Raw genomic sequence first — 20599 nt, forward strand, 5'->3', positions numbered from 1 at the left:
TGTTATATCTGAGACCCTTTGGATGACAAATCAGAGGAAGTGAATATTTAATCACTATTTGAGAATTTATGAAACCTGTGCCGGTGTAAAAATATTTTGATGTGGGGACACCATCCTCAAACAATCGCATGGCATGTTTTTGCTGTAATAGCTACTGTAAATCGGACAGAGCAGTTAGATTAACAAGAATTTAAGCTATCAACCGATATAAGACACTTATATGTACCTACATGTCTAATATCCATAATTTTTATGATTATTTATTTGAATTGCGCGCCCTCCAGCTTCACCGGAAGTTGTCCCGCTAGCAGGATGACTAGCCCTAAAAGTTTTAAGGTGCCACAAACCTCCTGTGGAGTCTGAGCAGGTCTCTTTGCTAATGCCGCGTTTGACTTTGAATGTGAGTTTGAAAACCGGGATGGTCCATCTTTGTAGCAGGGACAGTCGTTGCCCACTGATCAGCCAAAGGCTCTTTATACGTAGATTAGTATATTTAAAAAAAATGACCAGGCCAAAATATTTTTGGGTGTGTCAATTTCAACCAGCCCACTCCCCCCAAAAATATTTCCGGCCCATCTGGCTTTTACCAGAATTGCCAGATGGCCAATCTGCCCCTGATCCCTATGCTGATTTTCTTTTTCTTACTCATATTTAAAAATGACTCAGCACCCTTTTACTCAAATCAGGGAGTACATACAGATTGGGATATGTGGGACATAGTTTGACTACACAAACCTTGCAGGTGCTGCTGATAAGACACCATTGTATTCAATGGTTTATTTGTCTTTGATTAGGTGTGAACAGAATTGTACATGCACTTTTGAAATGCAACAGAATTTCAATTTGGTGCATAGGTGCAAACTATCAACAGATGGCATGGCAAACGTCCCCACATTTGAATGTGTATTTCTGTTATATTATGCAGTGATAAAATGACAGGCCTGGGCATATTGATTTTGTAATAATTATTCAGTAATCCCTATGCACCATTTTACTCAAATCAAGGACTAAATACACATTGGGATATGCAGGACATAGTATGATTACACAAACCCTGCAGGTGCTGCTGATAAGTCACCATTGTAATTAATGCATTGGTCTCTGTGGGCAATTAGTAGGCAGTGTAATTTCTATAGGACTACCTTTGACAATAGTTGCCAAGTGTATGCAGCTCTTGACAGTTCATTCAATGTTTATTAATAGTGCATAACTGATAATATAACTATTCCCTGTCTGACTGAACAACGCATCCCTAGAGGGGACTCAATATGTTTGGCATAGGGTAGCCTACTTTCAGACAGGTAGGTCGTTGTGTGTGAATCAGTCAAACTGAATGAAACATGTGAACGATTTGGCCTATGTTTCAATCATGAGGCAAATCCTAGTCATTGATTGACCATCCAGTCGAGAGCACCATGAGAGCACGACTAGACGTCTGATTCAAGCTCCGCCTTCTCTCCTTCCATCACTTTCCGTTTCAGTCCGTGAGACAGAGGGGACGTGCCATACACATAGACATTATAACAAGGCCATACAGTCACCGGGACGTGCTCGCGCTCGGCCACCGTGCGTGAGTGACAGTCGGGAAGTACATCTGAAACGGAGAGAATTCAGTTGCAATCTGTTGGTTTGTTAAATTAATTGTGGGCTTTTTAAAGCAGTTTGATAAATGTTAAAAGGGTGAAAACATAGACCAGGAGTTTTAACGGGAAGAAACTGACATTGTTACGAAAATGAACGAGACAGAGAACATCCCACTTGCAGAATACGATTTCGAAAGAAAATTCGATGAAAAGGGGGCTCTCGAATGGATGCAAGAAAACTGGTAAGTAGACTTCCAATTCAACCAAACACATCTGGATAAAAGAGTAGCCTAGCCTACGTGGTCTAAAGCCGGCGAATTATCCCCCCGTCGCCGCCAATGTTGGCTGAGCTCTCATCCACACACAATGTCATTATTTAGCCTACACGCCATGCAGGCACATTTTTTTATTGCCCACATTCGTCAATTTGATTCCTAACTGTCGCTTACTTTTTCCATTCATAGGCTACCGAAGAGTGCATACAATGTGTTGTGTGGGTTTTGATTATGCTACAAAGTAACGTTTAGTCAATAATGTATACATAAGGCTACTACAGATATAATTATCTTTGAGGATACTGTACAGGGGGAGACTGGGACAAGAATTCGACCCTGGCATTTTACTAGACCACATCACTGGGTGTGCCACCAACTCACCACCAACCATGCACACACAACCCATCACGACAAATACACTCTACTACACTCTGTCTCTACAAACCCTACTTAGACACAGGCAGTAATGCTAACACATAACATTGGCGGTGCAGTACAGCGTTTCTCAGCTATTTCTGTTCCAGTGACTGGCGGGACATGGTCCTCCTCTTTTTTAATCAGCTTATGTTTACAACAAATACAATATGTAAAAACATCACTGGAGATACAACTCTCCACTATAACTGGGCCTCTGCTCTAGCCATTTTGTTTCCCTCCCTGTTGTGCTGTCTGTCTGTCTCAGCATCTTCTCTGCTGTCACTGTGCTTCTTCTTGTTCTCTGTCTGTCTCCATTTCTGCTTAACATGTATATGTTATAAAAGCCAAGCTAATGACTTAGGTCATAGTTGTTGTATTATACTTTCAAAATATGACTAATTTCCAGATTTTTTTGTGGTCAATAGAGATGAATTACATACATCTTTATGTGCACTAACTAATATCATTGGCTAATTAATTTGGGGTTCAACACCTGAGGAAATGGAAACTCAAAACACATGAACTAGATTAATATGATACCCACTGCTAATAGCCATGTATCCATCCATTAGAAATAACAATGATACCTACAGAAAGCTGAAGCCCTCCTCTGTTTGACAGGGACAAGGGGACGAAGCATCCGAAGCTGTGTTTTCCCCACAATTGCGTTTTGAAATGTTATACGATCAGAACACATTTTTCTCTCTAGCGCACAGGAAAGAGGATAGTGGCTAGCTCATTACAGCAGCAGGCCCCAGTGAAACAGGCACAGGGGCAGGGCAGACACTTTCATTACAGGAATCATGAGGATAATTGTTTGACCAAATCCTCGTTTTAGCCGCCCCAAAAAAGGAAGCTGAAATTGTAGAATGTGCTCTTTCTACTAAATGTTTCCATTTTTTGTTTTACAATCCATGAGCTTGGCTATCTAACTGATGAGTTGGAGCAGTTCTCTTTGCTGATGCCACATTTGACTTTGAATATGAGTTTGAGTGACCTCAGCTCAGCCTGTCAGAAAAACGGGCTGGCCCATCTGGGTATGGGTGCAGGCCGTTGCCCACTGATCAGCCAAAGGCTCATTATAGATTAATATAATAGAGAAATTGCTCAATCTTTTAAAAATAACATGGGCTGCAGGCCATGCCCCAAAAAAGTAACATATATGTACACTACCGTTCAAAAGTTTGGGGTAACTTCAGAAGATAGTTCTTTGTTTCTGGCCATTTTGAGCCTGTAATTGAACCCACAAATGCTGATGCTCCAGATACTCAACTAGTCTAAAGAAGGCCAGTTTGATTACTTCTTTAATTAGAACAACAGTTTTCAGCTGTGCTAACATAATTGCAAAAGTATTTTCTAATGATCAATTAGCCTTTTAAAATGATAAACTTGGATTAGCTAACACAATTCGCCATTGGAACACAGGAGTGATGGTTGCTGATAATGGGCCTATGTAGATTTCCATGAAAAATCTGTCATTTCCAGCTACAATAGTAATTTACAACATTAACCATGTCTAAACTGTATTTCTGATCAATTTGATGTTATTTTAATGGACCAAAAATGTGCTTTTCTTTCAAAAACAAAGGACATTTCTAAGTGACCTCAAACTTTTGAACGGTAGTGTATATATTTTTTGTGTGTGTGTCAATTTCGACCAGCCCACCCAACGAGAAAATGGTCCAGCCCACCTGGCATTTGCCAGAATTGCCAGATGGCCCTGCTACTGTAAATTGATATACTTATTATTGTTCTCCCGCCCATTTTCAGATGTCATTGAGGATGCGACCGTCTGAACTTACCTTCAGTTTTCATGTGCATGGTTTGTTGATAACCGGCTATGTTTTATGAACGTTAAAACAACCTTCGATCCATCGCATGATGCGGAAGCCATCCCTTTCAACGCTTACATGTTGCTGATGCATGCCTAACCTAGCGTAGCAGGCGGAAAATAAGCTAGATCCCCCTACATACTGGTCTTGATGAGAAGAAGGTTCCCTTCTGCACTGTTCAACCAATCCAGTAAATGTGGAGGAGGAGTTAAGATGGAGTGTCGCCTTGTTAACGTCCAAAAGCAGAAGTCTCTTTACTAGCTCTCTTTTCATTTCCCCTGAAAAACATAACAACCAGTTGTTGGGGACTCGGTATGGCTAACACATGCCAGATCTTACAACGCCTGGATAGGTATCAGATAACCACGTTATATGTTATCGCAATCTGGTGCCCGAAAGCACAGTCGATGACATGGCACGTAACCATTGGTTGATGAATGCAACGTCTGAGCAGGGGAACACGACCAATGGGCGAGTTCCACAGCGAAAGGCAAGGTGACTCAACAACCTATGGTTCTGGCCACGTCATCGACTGTCATCAACTGAGAAATTGCTATAACATATCATGTGGTCAGCTGATACTTTCGAGTAACTATCTGGGCGTTGTTAGATCTGTCAGGCGTCAGCAAAGTCTAAGCATAGGAACGCGGCCATCGTTACTACAATATGACGGGAAACTCAATGTATAGCCTGTCATACTGCTGTTCACTTCAGTTTGTGTAACATGTACATGCAGTCACATGCAATGAATGATTACTAAATATCAAATGTGATGATTACTGTTAAATACATAGGTGTAAATACATTATAGGATATCAATAGGCCTACATTTTGTAACTGTTTTAATATCATATTTATATTTAATATAACCCAAAGGCATGTCACTTCTCCCCATCAAATTAGTATAGGTCTCAAGTGTTTCTCTTTGTGTACAATGGAAATGTGTGTGGAAAAAGGGAGTCATTTTTGTCTGTGGTTAACATATCACTAAGGAAACGTAGAGACCTAGTAAGACCGCATTCTTGCACAGACTTACTCTGGCTCCTTGTTTGCATTTTCTGACTAAGAGATAGTGTTGTGTTTCAGTTTCAGTGGCAAGCAAGCTGTCAAATGTGTATTGTAAAAGTCCAGGGGTATATTCAAGAAACGTTTTGCTGCGGCAAAACTATAAAACAGAACGAAACGGGGAAGGACCTATCTGAATTTGTCCAATAGAAACTCTTGTTTTGCTCTATCTGCTTCCGTTTCATTCTTAAACGGTAAACCGTTTCCCGTAGTGAATACGCTCCTGTAAATGTGCAGTGCTAGCCAAGTAAATTCACCCTGTTTCACCCTGCCCATGCATTCCTCAGATCGAGCTGATGTGTGTAGGCTACAGCAAAGCATCAAAAGGGGAGGAGCCGGAGAAGCTTAAAACCACATCTAGTGCAGCACAGGGAAACCAATGCTTTGATTGCATGTGACATCCAGGCCTACGACTGTAATTAATGGGCTAGACTTCTGCTTTCTGGGAACATTTGCTCCCACATGACCCCCCCCTTTCTCTTTTTCGAGGAGTAAAAGATGGTGGCCCACACATTGTATTTGTCCTGAGTCCTTCACCTCAAAAGGATACAATGACTGCTTCTTGTCGCTTCATTATCTCTCTCTGCCTCGGTATTGGCCATCACACATTCCCTCGCTGTAATGCATAGACACAGTGGTGTTCCCTATAGAATCCTTCATCAGTCTAATGACAGTTTCATCCTCCCTTTGGGACAGACAGAGAATGACCACTGAAGCCCTACTGTATTTAGCTATGTATATAGCCCTACTAAACTGGGTCAAACAACATCTTCCCAGTCTAATATGCTCTGTCAATCTGGATTGGTCATCTGGTCTGTCCTCAAAGTAAACCCCCTCTGCAGTACACACATCATCGCTTTTTAGTATTCAGCCCTTTTCGACCTCAATTTAACTTTTTGGTAAAAACAATTGTCCAGTCAGTGATCTGTCTAGTATTCTTACTGCAACCCGCTCCCAGCTGTTTTCACATAGCCTCACAGTTGATTTTAGACCGGAGTGATGTTTACTCAATCTAATTGCCTCATTACCCACGGGCTGCAGTAGTAGAAGTTCTGGTCAGTATGTCAACATCTCAACTCGGGTAGTCCTTGGCTCCATGACTACGAATGGGGATGGGGACTGTAAAATAGGGCCTTGGCATGGATGGACAGAAGTTGGAGTGGTCTACAGGCCATGTCACTGCCATGTGCCCAGTGGACCAGCCCAATCCTGATCTCTGTTGATCTCTGTAATCTTTTTTAATAGTATGAATTTATATACAGTTGAAGTCAGAAGTTTACATACACTTAGGTTGGAGTCATTAAAAGTTGATTTTCAACCACTCCACAAATTTCTTGAGGACATCTACTTTGTACATGACACAAGTAATTTTTCCAACCATTGTTTGCAGACAGATTATTTCACTTATAATTCACTGTATCACATGTCCAGTGGGTCAGAAGTTTACATACACTAAGTTGATGTCACGGTTTACTTCTGTTGAAGGAAAGGCGGACTAAAACGCGGCGTGGTTTGTGTTCATCTTGATATTTAATCAAAGAAAGAACTGAACACTGAATACAAAAACAATAAACAAATAACGACCGTGAAGCTAAATGAGAACTGTGATGACACAAGCAATCAACATAGACAATCACCCACAAACAAACAGTGCAACCCAGGCTACCGAAGTATGATTCTCAATCAGAGACAACTAATGACACCTGCCTCTGATTGTCAACCATACTGAGAACCATACTAGGCCGAAACATACAAATCCCCAAATCATAGAAAAACAAACATAGACTGCCCACCCAACTCACGCCCTGACCATACTAAATAAATACAAACAAAGGAAATAAAGGTCAGAACGTGCCAGTACCCCCCACCCCAAAGGTGTCAATTGGAGGTGTACCTGTGGATTTTTTTCAAGGCCTACCTTCAAACTCAGTGCCTCTTTGCTTGACATCATGGGAAAATCAAAAGAAATCAGCCAAGACATCAGAAAAAAAATTGGTTCATCATTGGGAGCAATTCCCAAACGCCTGAAGGTACCACGTTCATCTGTACAAATAAAGGTATGCAAGTATAAACACCATGGGACCACGCAGCTGTCATACTGCTCAGGAAGGAGACGCGTTCTGTCTCCTAGAGATGAACGTACTTTGGTGCGAAAAGTGAAAATCAATTACAGAACAACAGCAAAGGACCTTGTGAAGATGCTGGAGGAAACGGGTACAAAAGTATCTATATCCACAGTAAAACGAGTCCCATATTGACATAACCTGAAAGGCCACTCAGCAAGGAAGAAGCCACTGCTCCAAAACCACCAAAGAAAAGCCAGACTACGGTTTGCAACTGCACATGGGGACAAAGATCGTACTTTTTGGAGAAATGTCCTCTGGTCTGATGAAACAAATATAGAACTGTTTGGCCATAATGACCATCGTTGTGTTTGCAGGAAAAAGGGGAGGCTTGCAAGCCAAAGAACCCCATCCCAACTGTGAAGCACAGAGGTGGCAGCATCATGTTGTGGGGGTGCTTTGCTGCAGGAGGGACTGGTGCACTTCACAAAATAGATGACATCATGAGGGAGGGAAATTATGTGGATATATTGAATCAACATCTCAAGACATCAGTCAGGAAGTTAAAGCTTGGTCGCAAATGGGTCTTCCAAATGGACAATGACAATAAGCATACTTCCAAAGTTGTGGCAAAATTGCTTAAGGACAACAAAGTCAAGGTATTGGAGTGGACATCACAAAACCCTGACTTCAATCCTATAGAAAACTTGTGGGCAGAACTGAAAAAGCGTGTGCGAGCAAGGAGCCTACAAACCTGACTCAGTTACACCAGCTTTGTCAGGAGGAATGGGACAAAATTCACCCAACTTAATGTGGTAAGCTTGTGGAAGGCTACCCGAAACATTTGACTCAAGTTAAACAAAAAAAATGTACCCCCTTTTTCGTGGTATCAAATTGTTAGTAGTTACTGTCTAGTCTCTTCGCTACAACTCCCGTATGGGCTCGGGAGAGACGAAGGTCGTGAGCCACGCGTCCTCCGAAACACAACCCAACCAAGCCGCACTGCTTCTTAACACAGCGTGCATCCAACCCAGAAGCCATCCGCACCAATGTGTCAGAGGAAACACCATACACCTAGCGACCTGGTCAGCGTGCACTGCGCCCGGCCCGCCACAGGAATCACTAGTGCGCAATGAGACAAGGATATCCCTACCAGCCAAACCCTCCCTAACGCGGACGACGCTAGGCCAATTGTGCGTCGCCCCATGGACCTCCCGGTCGCTGCAACAGAGCCTGGACTCAAACCCAGGGTCGCTGGTGGCACAGCTAGCACTGCGATCTAGTGCCTTAGACCACTGCTCCACCCGGGAGGCCAAGTTAAACTATTTAAAGGCAATGCTACCAAATACTAATTGAGTGTATGTAAACTTCTGACCCACTGGGAATGTGATGAAAGCTGAAATAAATAATTCTCTCTACTATTATTCTGACATGTCACATTCTTAAAATAAAGTGGTGATCCCAACTGACCTAAGACAGGGCATTTTTACGTGGATTAAATGTCAGGAATTGTGAAAAACTGAGTTTAAATGTATTTGGCTAAGGTGTATGTAAACTTCCGACTTCAACTGTAGATGATTGAGTTTAGCTTAGCTCTCCTCGTGGCTTGCTGTGTACATTCAGCGTACTGCCACCAGGCAAAAGGAACTAGAAATGTCAACTGCAGTGCCAATCCCAAAAGTCTGCTAAAGACTGACTCATCCATTCACAATGATCATTGATCACGTACATGCATTGTTGGAGTTTAAACTAGATTAAAGCTTGTTTGCATTTCCACCCTGCTCTCATCTAAATCATGACCTAGGACACTGGTAGTTACAGTAATCACTTGTGAACTGGTTCGGTGACGTGTTAAATATTTTCTCCTTAATAGGAGCAAGTCCTTTATGTTCTGTGGGCTGTATGCTGCGATCATCTTCGGGGGCCAACACTTCATGAGAGAGAGGCCCAAGCTAAACCTGCGTCGACCCCTCGTCCTCTGGTCACTCAGTCTGGCCATCTTCAGGTGAGTGACACACTGACCACTGTGTTTCAGTATATCACTTTTTGTGTTTTTTTAGGCATCATCAAACCAATCAATCAACCAATCATTGTGATTGAAGCTCTTTCTGAACGTTGGTGGTGGTTAGCCTCGTTATCCTCCCTCATCCTTGCTAACCTCAGCAAGGGAAATGTTGTCCACAAAAATGTTTGTATATATATATACTCCATTTTTCAGGACCCTGTCTTTCAAAGATAATTCGTAAAAATCCAAATATCTTCACAGATCTTCATTGTAAAGAGTTTAAACACTGTTTCCCATGCTTGTTCAATGAACCATAAACAATTAATGAACATGCACCTGTGGAACGGTCGTTAAGACACTAACAGCTTACAGACGGTAGGCAATTAAGGTCACAGTTATGAAAACTTAGGACACTAAAGAGGCCTTTCTACTGACTCTGAAAACCCCCAAAAGAAAGATGCCCAGGGTGCCTGCTCATCTGCGTGAACGTGCCTTAGGCATGCTGCAAGGAGGCATGAGGACTGCAGATGTGGCCAGGGCAATAAATTGCAATGCCCGTACTGTGAGACGCCTAAGACAGTGCTACAGGGAGACAGGACGGACAGCTGATCGTCCTCGCAATGGCAGACCACATGTAACAACACCTGCACAAGATCGGTACATCCGAACATCACACCTGCGGGACAGGTACAGGATGGAAAACAACTGCCCGAGTTACACCAGGAACGCACAATCCCTCCATCAGTGCTCAGACTGTCCACAGTAGGCTGAGAGAGGCAGGACTGAGGGCTTGTAGGCCTGTTGTAAGGCAGGTCCTCACCAGACATCACCGGCAACAACGTCGCCTATGGGCACAAACCCACCGTCGCTGGACCAGACAGGACTGGCAAAAAGTGCTCTTCATTGACGTGTCGCGGTTTTGTCTCACCAGGGGTGATAGTCGGATTCGCGTTTATTGTCGAAGTAATGAGCGTTACACCAAGTCCTGTACTATGGAGCGGGATCGATTTGGAGGTGGAAAGTCCGTCATGGTCTGGGGCGGTGTGTCACAGCATCATCTGACAGAGCTTGTTGTCATTGCCTGCAATTTCAACGCTGTGCGTTTACAGGGAAGACAATTTAGGTAATATGTACATGTAGGTACAGTTAAAGTAACTATGCATAGATAATAAACAGAGAGTAGCAGCAGTGTAAAAGAGGGGTCTGGGTAGCCCTTTGATTGGCTGTTCAGGAGTCTTATGGCTTGGGGATAGAAGCCTCTTAGTCCTAGACTTGGTGCTCCGGTATTGCTTGCCGTGCGAATGCAGAGAGAACAGTCTATGACTAGGGTGGCTGGAGTCTTTGACAATTTTTAGGGCCTTCCTCTGACACCACCTGGTATAGAGGTCCTGGATGGCAGGAAGCTTGGCCCCAGTGATGTACTGGGCCTTACGCACTACCCTCTGTAGTGCCTTGTGGTCGGAGGCCGAGCAGTTGCCATTCTAGGCAGTGATGCAACCAGTCAGAATGCTCTTGATGGTGCAGCTGTAGAACCTTTGAGGATCTGAGGACCCAAGCCAAATATTTTCAGTCTCCTGAGGGGAAATAGGCTTTGTCGTGCCCTCTTCACGACTGTCATAAGACTGCTGAACAATTAATAAAATCACCACTGGACTATTTACATTGACCCCCCCCCTTTGTACACTGCTGCTACTCGCTGTTTATTATCTATGCATAGTCACTTCACCCCCACCTACATGTACAAATGACCTCAACTAACCTGTACCCCTGCACACTGACTTGGTACCGGTGCCCCCTGTATATAGCCTCGTTAATGTTATTCTTATTGTTACTTTTAATTATGACTTTTTATATTAGTCTACTTGGGAAATATTTTTTAAACTCTTCTTTTAACTGCACTGTTGGTTAAAACCTCTTGAAGCTAGGGGGCACTATTTTTATGTTTGGAAAAATAACGTTCCCAAAGTAAACGGCCTGTTTCTCAGGACCAGATGCTAGAATATACATATAATTGACAGATTAGGATAGAAAACACTCTAAAGTTTCCAAAACTGTCAAAATGTTGTCTGTGAGTTAAGGAGGAGTCAGGGCTGTTTTGGTGTGCCACCGTTTTGGTGTGCCACAGAGGTGCATCATCATCATCATCCGTGCCCATGCCCTCTGCTGAGCCAGCTGTTAATCCTAATCACAGAGCCGTGGGTTTAACCTGCCCACTCAATCCCACTGCTGCTGGCTGGACAGGATAACGTGTCCTCGGCATATGAAACACTTCACATATTCATTACTGCACCACCACTGCAACGTTCTACCACATGGGGTTTTTAAAAGTAGGCTACTGGCCTGTAATAGATAGATGCACCAATGATGATGTTGGTATTAGGTAGTTACCATTGATACTGTATTGATAGGTAGTTACCAATGATGATGTTGGTGTTAGTTATCATAGATAATGTATTGATAGGTAGTTACCAATGATGATGTTGGTGTTAGGTAGTTACCATTGATACTGTATTGATAGGTAGTTACCAATGATTATGTTGGTGTTAGGTAGTCACCATAGATAATGTATAGATAGGTAGTTACCAATGATGATGTTGGTGTTAGGTAGTTACCATAGATAATGTATAGGTAGGTAGTTACCATTGATAAGATAGTTATAGGTAATGAATTACCACGTCTGACACCAACTGACACTGACAGGTACCAACACACTCTTGAACAGCTTCTATCCCCAAGCAATGATAAATACCTAGCAAAATAGCTACACAGACCGATTTTTACCTTGTATCTTTATTGACCTTTTATTTCAGTATTTGCACTGTCTCTATGCACACTGACAGGGCCCTACACACTCACACACACTGTCACTCCAACACACACACAAACACTCACGCCATCATTTTCTCACTCACACATAATATGCACATACATGTATACTGACTCTACACATCCGCACACCCCCTCTCACACCCCCTCTCACATGCAAGCTGCTGCTACTCTGTTTATCTTATATCCTGTTGCCTAGTCACCTTACCCCTATACATATCTACCTCCATCACTCCAGTATCCTTGCACAGTACTGTAAATATGGTATTGGAACTGACTTTTTAAATATTTCCTGTATATTGTCTGCTTACCTACTTACTTTATTGTGTATTTCATATTTCTTATTCTGGGGACATCCAGCTGGAGATGTGACCCACTGATATGTCTTATCTCGTTTGTCTTGGTTTCAGATTTCGAGCGCCATGGCAACCGCAACAGTGACCGTTCATATAGTTGAGAGCTATATCACTTTGCATCATGGCACCGCAAAGCTGACAGTATAAAATATAGTTGAGTGATGTATTTTGCATTACGTTATGACAACCACAAAGCTGACAGTTCAGGTGTATCGTATAGCAGCAAGATAGAAATATGAGCTGATTTTCGTGTACAAAAATACTTACTTATAGTCAACTCTGATCGACCATGGGCATTATACTTGTGTTGAAGTTTTTTCCTATACCAATTACTTGAATGCAACTGTGAATTCCCTATAGTTAGACTGAGCAAATCAAATACACTTTTATTTTATCCCATGCGCTGAATACAACAGGTATACAACGAATACAACCTTACCGTGAAATGCTAGCCCTTAACCAACAATGCAGTTCAAGAAATAGTGTTAAGAAAATATTGACTAAATATACTAAAGTAAAAAATAAAATAAAAAGTAACACAATAAAATAACAATACCGAGGCTATATACAGGGGGTATCGGTACCTAGTCAATATGTGGGGGATACATGTTAGTTGAGGTAGTTTGTACATGTAAGTAAAGTGACTATGCACAGATAATGAATAGCCAGTAGCAGCAGTGTTAAATCTAAGGGGGAGTCAATGTATATAGCCATTTGATTCATTGTTCAGCAGTCTTATGGTTTGGGGGTAGAAGCTGTTAAGGAGCCTTTTGGACCTAGACTTGGTGCTCCGGTACCGCTTGCCGTGCGGTAGCAGAGAGAACAGTCTATGGTTTGGGGGTAGAAGCTGTTAAGGAGCCTTTTGAACCTAGACGTGGCGCTCCGGTACCGCTTGCCGTGCGGTAGCAGAGAGAACAGTCTATGGTTTGGGTGACTGGAGACTTTGACAATTTTTAAGGCCTTCGTCTGACACCGCTTAGTAAATACAATTGAAGTCGGACGTTTACATACACTTAGGTTGGAGTCATTAAAACTAGTTTTTCAACTACTCCACAAATTTCTTGTTATAGTTTTGGCAAGTCGGTTCGGACATCTACTTTGTGCAATGACACAAGTCATTTTTCCAACAATTGTTTACAGACAGATTATTTCACTTATAATTCACTGTATACAATTTCAGTGGGTCAGAAGTTTACATACACTAAATTGTCTGTGCCTTTAAACAGCTTGGAAAATTAAGTCATGGCTTTACAAGCTTCTGATAGGATAATTTACATCATTTGAGTCATCTGGAGGTGTACCTGTGGATGTATTTCAAGGCCTACCTTCAAACTCAGTGCCTCTTTGCTTGACATCATGGTAAAATCAAAATAAATCAAAAGAAGTCTGGTTCATCACTGGGAGCAATTTCCAAACGCCTGAAGGTACCACGTTCATCTGTACAAACAATAGTATGCAAGTATAAACACCATGGAACCACGCAGCCGTCATACCGCTCAGGAAGGAGACGGGTTCTGTCTCCAAGAGATGAACGTACTTTGGTGCGAAAAGTGCAAATCAATCCCAGAAGAACAGCAAAGGACCTTGTGAAGATCCTGGAGCAAACCGGTACAAAGTATCTATATCTACAGTAAAATGAGTTCTATATCGACATAACCTGAAAGGCCACTCAGCAAGGAAGAAGCCACTGCTCCAAAACCGCCATAAAAAAAGCCAGACTATGGTTTGCAACTGTACATGGGAACAAAGATTGTACTTTTTGGAGAAATGTCCTCTGGTCTGATGAAACAAAAATAGAACTGTTTGGCCGTAATGACCATTGTTATATTTGGAGGGAAAAGGGGGAGACTTGCAAGCTGAAGAATACCATCCCAACCGTGAAGCATGGGGGTGGCAGCATCATGTTGTGGGGGTGCTTAGCTGCAGGAGGGACTGGTGCACTTCACAAAATAGATGGCATCATGAGGGAGGGAAATTATGTGGATATATTGAAGCAACATCTCAAGACATCAGTCAGGAAGTTAAAGCTTGGTCGCAAATGGGTCTTCCAAATGGACATTGACCCCAAGCATACTTCCAAAGTTGTGGCAAAATGGCTTAAGGACAACAAAGCCAAGGTATTAGAGTGGCCATCACAAAGCCCTGACTTCAATCCCATAGAAAATTTGTGGGTAGAACTGAAAAAAAGTGTGCGAGCAAGGAGGCCTACAAACCTGACTCAGTTACACCAGCTTTGTCAGGAGCAATGGGCCAAAATTCACCCAACTTATTGTGGGACACTTGTGGAAGGCTCCCCGAAATGTTTGACCCAAGTTAAACAATTTAAAGACAATGCTACCGAATACTAATTTAGTGTATGTAAACTTCTGACCCACTGGTAATGTGATGAAAGAAATAAAAGCTGAAATAAATCATTATCTCTACTATTATTCTGACATTTCACATTCTTAAAATAAAGTACTGATCCTAACTGTCCTAAGACAGGGAATTGTTACTTGGGTTAAATGTTAGGAATTGTAAAAAAACTTGAGTTTAAATGTAATTGGCTAAGGTGTATGTAAACTTCCAACTTCAACTGTAAGTCCTGGATGGCAGGAAGCTTGGCCTTACGCACTACCCTCTGTAGTGCCATATAGTCAGTTGCCATACCAGGCGGTGATGCACTTGACACTATCTCTTTAGTAAATCTATGTGCTTCATTCCACAGTATCATCGGAGCGGTCAGAACCGGTTGGTACATGTTCCATGTCCTCAACAAAAGTGGTTTTAAGCAGTCGGTGTGTGACACCAGCTTCTACAGCGCCCCTGTCAGCAAGTTCTGGGCCTACGCCTTCGTCCTGAGCAAGGCCCCAGAGCTGGGTAAGGAATGTCCCAAATAGGGTCCCGTTCTGAATGCTTCAGATAGATATATGTCATGTGGAACAGACATACTTTCTCATGCAGTGTAGAATAATCAGCTTGCCTCGAGCTGATCTATACAAGACAATTCTAAATACTCATTGTGACCCTGGCCCACGAATGGGAGAGATGGCGGGGGTTGTAAATTGGTCAATTATGTCAGAGGGCAAATCAGAGAGAAGGAGGCTGGTGCAGGACAAAAAAAACAAACTTGAAACAATTTGTCTATTTATGTGATTCCGGGAGCACTTGGAAGTTTCTAGTTCACTTACATTGATCTGCGGCCTATTACCTCAAGGGCTATGTGGCTGCAAGGTGATGCCATTTCCCCTCCCAGAGCAGTAATCTAGTCACTTATGCCTATCTGTCAGTCAGACAGGGGATGCAAAAGCACTGGTAAATGGACAGAGATGCTGACTGACAGGAAGGACATGCTCGCGTTCTAGAATGGGACCGTTGTTCAATATATTAAGCCTGTATAGTTTGTACTGTACAGGGTGTGCAGTTTGAGTTTATTGGAGTGTGTTAGGATGTTGTTGTATGCTTCCTAATATGGCGTGTGTGTGTGTGTGTGTGTGTGTGTGTGTGTGTGTGTGTGTGTGTGTGTGTGTGTGCACGCTTTACTGTACTTTTTGAGGACCACAAACAGACATCCCTTCTTTCCAGGTCATTTTTGGAAGTGAGGTCCACATATCCGTTCCTCACAATGTTTTTCTTCTACTGTGTGTGGTCACTAGTGCTTGAGAGAGAGTGAAAGTGATCAAACATCAGAGTATAACTAAGTGATTTCTCCCTCCCTCCCTCCCTCCCTCCCTCCCTCCCTCCCTCCCTCCCTCCCTCCCTCCCTCCCTCCCTCCCTCCCTCCCTCCCTCCCTCCTCAGGTGACACGGTGTTCATCGTGCTCCGTAAGCAGCGCCTCATCTTCCTCCATTGGTACCACCACATCACAGTGCTGGTCTACTCCTGGTACTCCTACAAGGACCAGGTGGCAGGCGGCGGCTGGTTCATGACCATGAACTACCTGGTCCACTCCTTCATGTACACCTACTACGCTGCCCGGGCTGCGGGCTACCGGGTGCCGCGACCCTGCGCCATGGTCATCACGGCCACCCAGATCATGCAGATGGTGATGGGGCTTGCTGTCTTAGGCTTGGTCTACCACTGGATGCACGAAGTGCGCTGTCCCTCCTACATGCCCAACATCGCCTGGGGCTCGCTCATGTACCTCAGCTACCTGGTCCTGTTCGCCTCGTTCTTCTACAAGTCCTACCTCAAGGGCGCCACTTACAAGGTTGGCAAGGGATCCAAGGCCGAGTAGGGGCCGGATTCGTCAGAGGCACGTTGCACACTGGGCAAGTCATATTAGAGTGTGTGCCTAATTGAGAAGAATATCGACGTTGTGCCATGATGTGAGTCACAACTGGTTTTAATGGTTGCTGGGTCCACGGCAATTGTGACAAGCCATTTCTTTCCCCACCCACGACTTTGTATAGCTGTAGCTTATCTAACGAACTAGAACCATGGATTACATGATAATAGAACGGTCATTGAGAGTGGACCGGGGAACCAGTGGTCAACACAGTTTAATATACTATGATCGATGGATGAAAGAAAGGGAGTAGACAGATAGAGAGAGAGGTCAGTTTGTGTTTGACTAATGTACTACTCGCTTCATTTTTGATTTCTTGGCTTTGTTAATCAATCTCTTTGACCGGCTGCTTCAGTCAGAGTCCAGTGAAAAACAACCATATGTGGCCTGAGGCGTCTCCAAGGGCAGTTTACAACCGCGTTTGCAGTCTGCACGTTCATTGAATTTGACAGTCGCAGGTGTTCATTCATACAGAAAGAAAGACTCCTTTTGAAATCTGGTGCTTTTTAGACCAGCACTGAGAATTCTCTCACTAACTTATAGGAAGTATATTGAAGTGATGATAAAAAGGCATGAATGAAGGATCATTTTTCTGTTTTAGTTGTAGGGAGTTTTCTGGGAATGGGTGGGAGGAGCACTGAAGGGATTGACACTCAGAACAATGTGTCCATTGTAAATAATATATCTTAAGAATGTATTTATTTTCTTAAAATATCAAGTCTCTGGTGGTACTTAAAGTGTACCAGGAAATAGTGTGACTCACTAAGTTCTGCCTGTCTTAAATTGTGCAGTTTGAGTTTTGCACTTTTGTATTTTAAACAGTTTTCTTTACATCACAACAATGCACTATATTGTTTTTTGTTTTTTTAAGTCCTTCTACATCTGTTCATTAAAGAAAGGGAAGTCCCCTGGCACCACATTGCTTCTTAAAGGGAAAGGTCATGGAGGTTATCTTTGCTTCTTAAAGGGAAGGTCACGAAGGTTATCATAATGTCTGTGTGATAAGAGTTGCATTGTCATGTAAGAACTATTTGAGTCTAAGAGGTCAACTTTTTTGATTTTCACATTTGATAGATATTCCTTTACTACATGGTAGAAGAAAATATCCATATGAAAACCAAGGATAGCAGGATAGGTTATAACGTTACACAAACAGACACATTCCTTTTTCTTTCCTCCTATTTTAAATATGACCACCAGTGTAGATTGGATAGGGGCTCAGGTCAAGACAGCGAAATAGTTTTTGTTGTTGTCTAGAAATCTAGTAGATGCAGAAAGTAGTGTCTTGTAAGCACACCTAACCACTCTTGAGTTTTAACCCTTGGCAGCTTGTGTGTGTCTTCCTTTATGTTTATTATAGAGCTGTACTGTATTATCTCCCTCCTACCCATAATCCTAGAGCCATACTGGTGTGAGTACATGTTCTTTAATTTTTTGTTTTTTATCACACTGAGAGTAGTTACCATGGCTTAAAGTACAGGGAGTCTTTTGAAGGGTAATGGTAACCACTAACACTTGCCTAACACTTGCCTTCATAAGCCCTACTTATAACCCCCATAACCAAAGCTGTGACTTCAAGTGTCATAGATCTCATACTCTATCTGTGGGTTTATTAGCTTCCAACACAAAGTGAGACAGTCTAGCCTTTACACAACTGGTAGTCGCCAAATGTCTTAAAGGGGAATTTCAAAATTGTTCAACTTCATATCCATAATTTCCAGCACTACTCCAACATCATGCATCATCTGGTGTGCATCGTGTGATTTTAACTAAGTAGTAGGCAATGCCTACTCATCATTTGAAATCACACCAGATGATGCCATTGGAAAAACGTACCTTCCTTCATCTTTTTGACTACAAAACATAGAAACATGCCATTTTCACATATGTTGATGTTGGGATAGTGCTGAATGTGAAGTTGACATTTTTTTTTCAATCATTTCCTTGAAATAGTGCTTCTAATCCTATTATAATGTTGTGTTTATGAAGGAGTTACACTGCCCTTATGTAATACGCATCATATGAGCTCAGCTGTAACACCTGATGCTGGAGCAGGCACATACTGTACTACCATTATTATAGACTAGTCCAATGAGCTTAGCAGTGTTTAGAAGTGTGAGTATTTTTTAAAGGCCGTACTAAATCTGCAAAGTACATTTCTTTCACTTGGCTGTTGTTGTGTCAATAATGCTGATATTATGATCATGATGTGACATTATAAATGTTGTCCACCCTCCACCTTGAAGCCGACGGTTGCATTTTAGTTGTAAAATATCACAACGATAATACACAGGGTATAAACTCAGTTTCTAATACATTGATTCGTGTGCCAAATGAAGCTTCAGCAGATTTATACTCGGTTAGGTAAATGTGAGCAGGGTTATTGTTTGTGTATTGTCTTTGCTGATGCAGAGTGTAAGAAAACAGGCTTATGCATCCCTGTGAGTATGCTGTCTAGTGCGTAACTGATATGAAAGGGCAAAACAAAATGTCTTAAGGGCTTTAATGTTTCAATGTGCAGATTTTAAATGTCAAAACAATAAATTCATGTCTGTTTTGAAAGACTTATTAATTGTTTCATTCTTGCTGAAATCTGAAATACATCTGTGCGTCTTTGTTAGATGCATATGCACATGTACAGTCAGATCCAAAAGGATTGGCACCTTTGAGAAAGATGAGCAAAAAAGACGGTATAAAATTAATTCTACAAATACTGAGCTACAGGTAAAAGGAAACGCTTGAGTAAATGAGGGATATAAAGTATATTGAAAGCAGGTGCTTCCACACATGTGTGGTTCCTGAGTTAATTAAACAATTAACATCCCATCATGCTTAGGGTCATGTATAAAAATTCACAGTTGCCCATTATTTTGGCTACCTTGGCTAGAAGAATAGATCTCAGGGACTTTGAAAGAGGGGTCACAAAGGAGCATAGGGGGTTTAAAGTGTGTGTGTGTGTGTGTGTGTGTGTGTGTGTGTGTGTGTGTGTGTGTGTGTGTGTGTGTGTGTGTGTGTGTGTCTCAGTCATCAGATCTCAACCCAATTGAACACTTATGGGATATTCTGGAATGGCGACAGACAGTGTTTTCCACCACCATCAACAAAACACCAAATTATGGAATTTCTTGTGGAATAATGGTGTCACATCCATCCAATAGAGTTCCAGACACTTCTATGCCAAGGTGTATTGAAGTAGTTCTTGCTCATGGTGTTACACGCCCTGGCCATAGAGAGGTTTTTATTCTCTATTTTGGTTAGGACAGGGTGTGACTAGTTTCTTTATTTCTATGTTTTCTATTTCTTTGTTTTTGGCCGAGTGTGGTTCCCAATCAGAGGCAGCTGTCTATCGTTGTCTCTGATTGGGAATCATACTTAGGCAGCCTTTTTCCCACCTGTGTTTTGTGGGTAGTTGTTTTCTGTTTCGTGTCATTATCTGACAGAACTGGTCTCTTTTGTTTTTTTTTCACTTTGTTATTTTGTTCAAGTGTTTTTTGGTAACTAAATAATCATGAACACTTTCCACGCTGTGCTTTGGTCCACTCCTTCCGACGACAGGCGTGACATGGTGACCTAACGTCCTATTAAGACACACTACAGTATGTTGGATGTTTCCTTTCTTTGACACTTACCTGTATATTGTATTCTCAAAAACATTATTTTATACGAAAAAATTGATATTGTTTAGTAAGTAATCTTTTTTTCTCTCAAAAATATGTTGAATTGACTGCACCCCTGTTTTCAATACTTTTCAATACCTCACCTTGTGAGGATAACGGCACTGAGCCTTTTTCTAGAATGTTTTATGAGATTGGAGAACACATGGGGAGGGATCTTAGACCATTCCTCCATACAGAATTTTTTCCAGATCCTTGATATCCTTTGTCTGCGCTTGTGGACTGCCCTCTTCAAT

General features: G+C 42.2%; 1 protein-coding gene across 1 annotated transcript; it reads left to right on the top strand.

Moving 5' to 3' along the window:
- The first annotated feature begins 1398 nt into the window (after positions 1-1398).
- Positions 1399-19251, top strand: LOC110492847 (very long chain fatty acid elongase 6). Its single transcript, XM_036946412.2, has 4 exons — positions 1399-1825; positions 9109-9240; positions 15130-15281; positions 16202-19251. The coding sequence occupies exons 1-4, from the start codon at positions 1734-1736 to the stop codon at positions 16636-16638; spliced, it is 813 nt and encodes a 270-aa protein (XP_036802307.1). The 5' UTR covers positions 1399-1733; the 3' UTR covers positions 16639-19251.
- Positions 19252-20599: the final 1348 nt, after the last annotated feature.

Source organism: Oncorhynchus mykiss, chromosome 16 (genome assembly GCF_057628025.1).
Source record: "Oncorhynchus mykiss isolate SJ-2025 chromosome 16, ASM5762802v1, whole genome shotgun sequence".
NCBI lineage: Eukaryota > Metazoa > Chordata > Actinopteri > Salmoniformes > Salmonidae > Oncorhynchus > Oncorhynchus mykiss.

Excerpts from the sequence above, each read along its gene's own strand:
- LOC110492847 (XM_036946412.2), top strand. The coding sequence starts at position 1,734 with ATGAACGAGACAGAGAACATCCCACTTGCAGAATACGATTTCGAAAGA. Across the intron at positions 1,826-9,108 it reads GAATGGATGCAAGAAAACTG|GAGCAAGTCCTTTATGTTCT; the intron begins GTAAGTAGACTT and ends TCTCCTTAATAG. Across the intron at positions 15,282-16,201 it reads GAGCAAGGCCCCAGAGCTGG|GTGACACGGTGTTCATCGTG; the intron begins GTAAGGAATGTC and ends CTCCCTCCTCAG.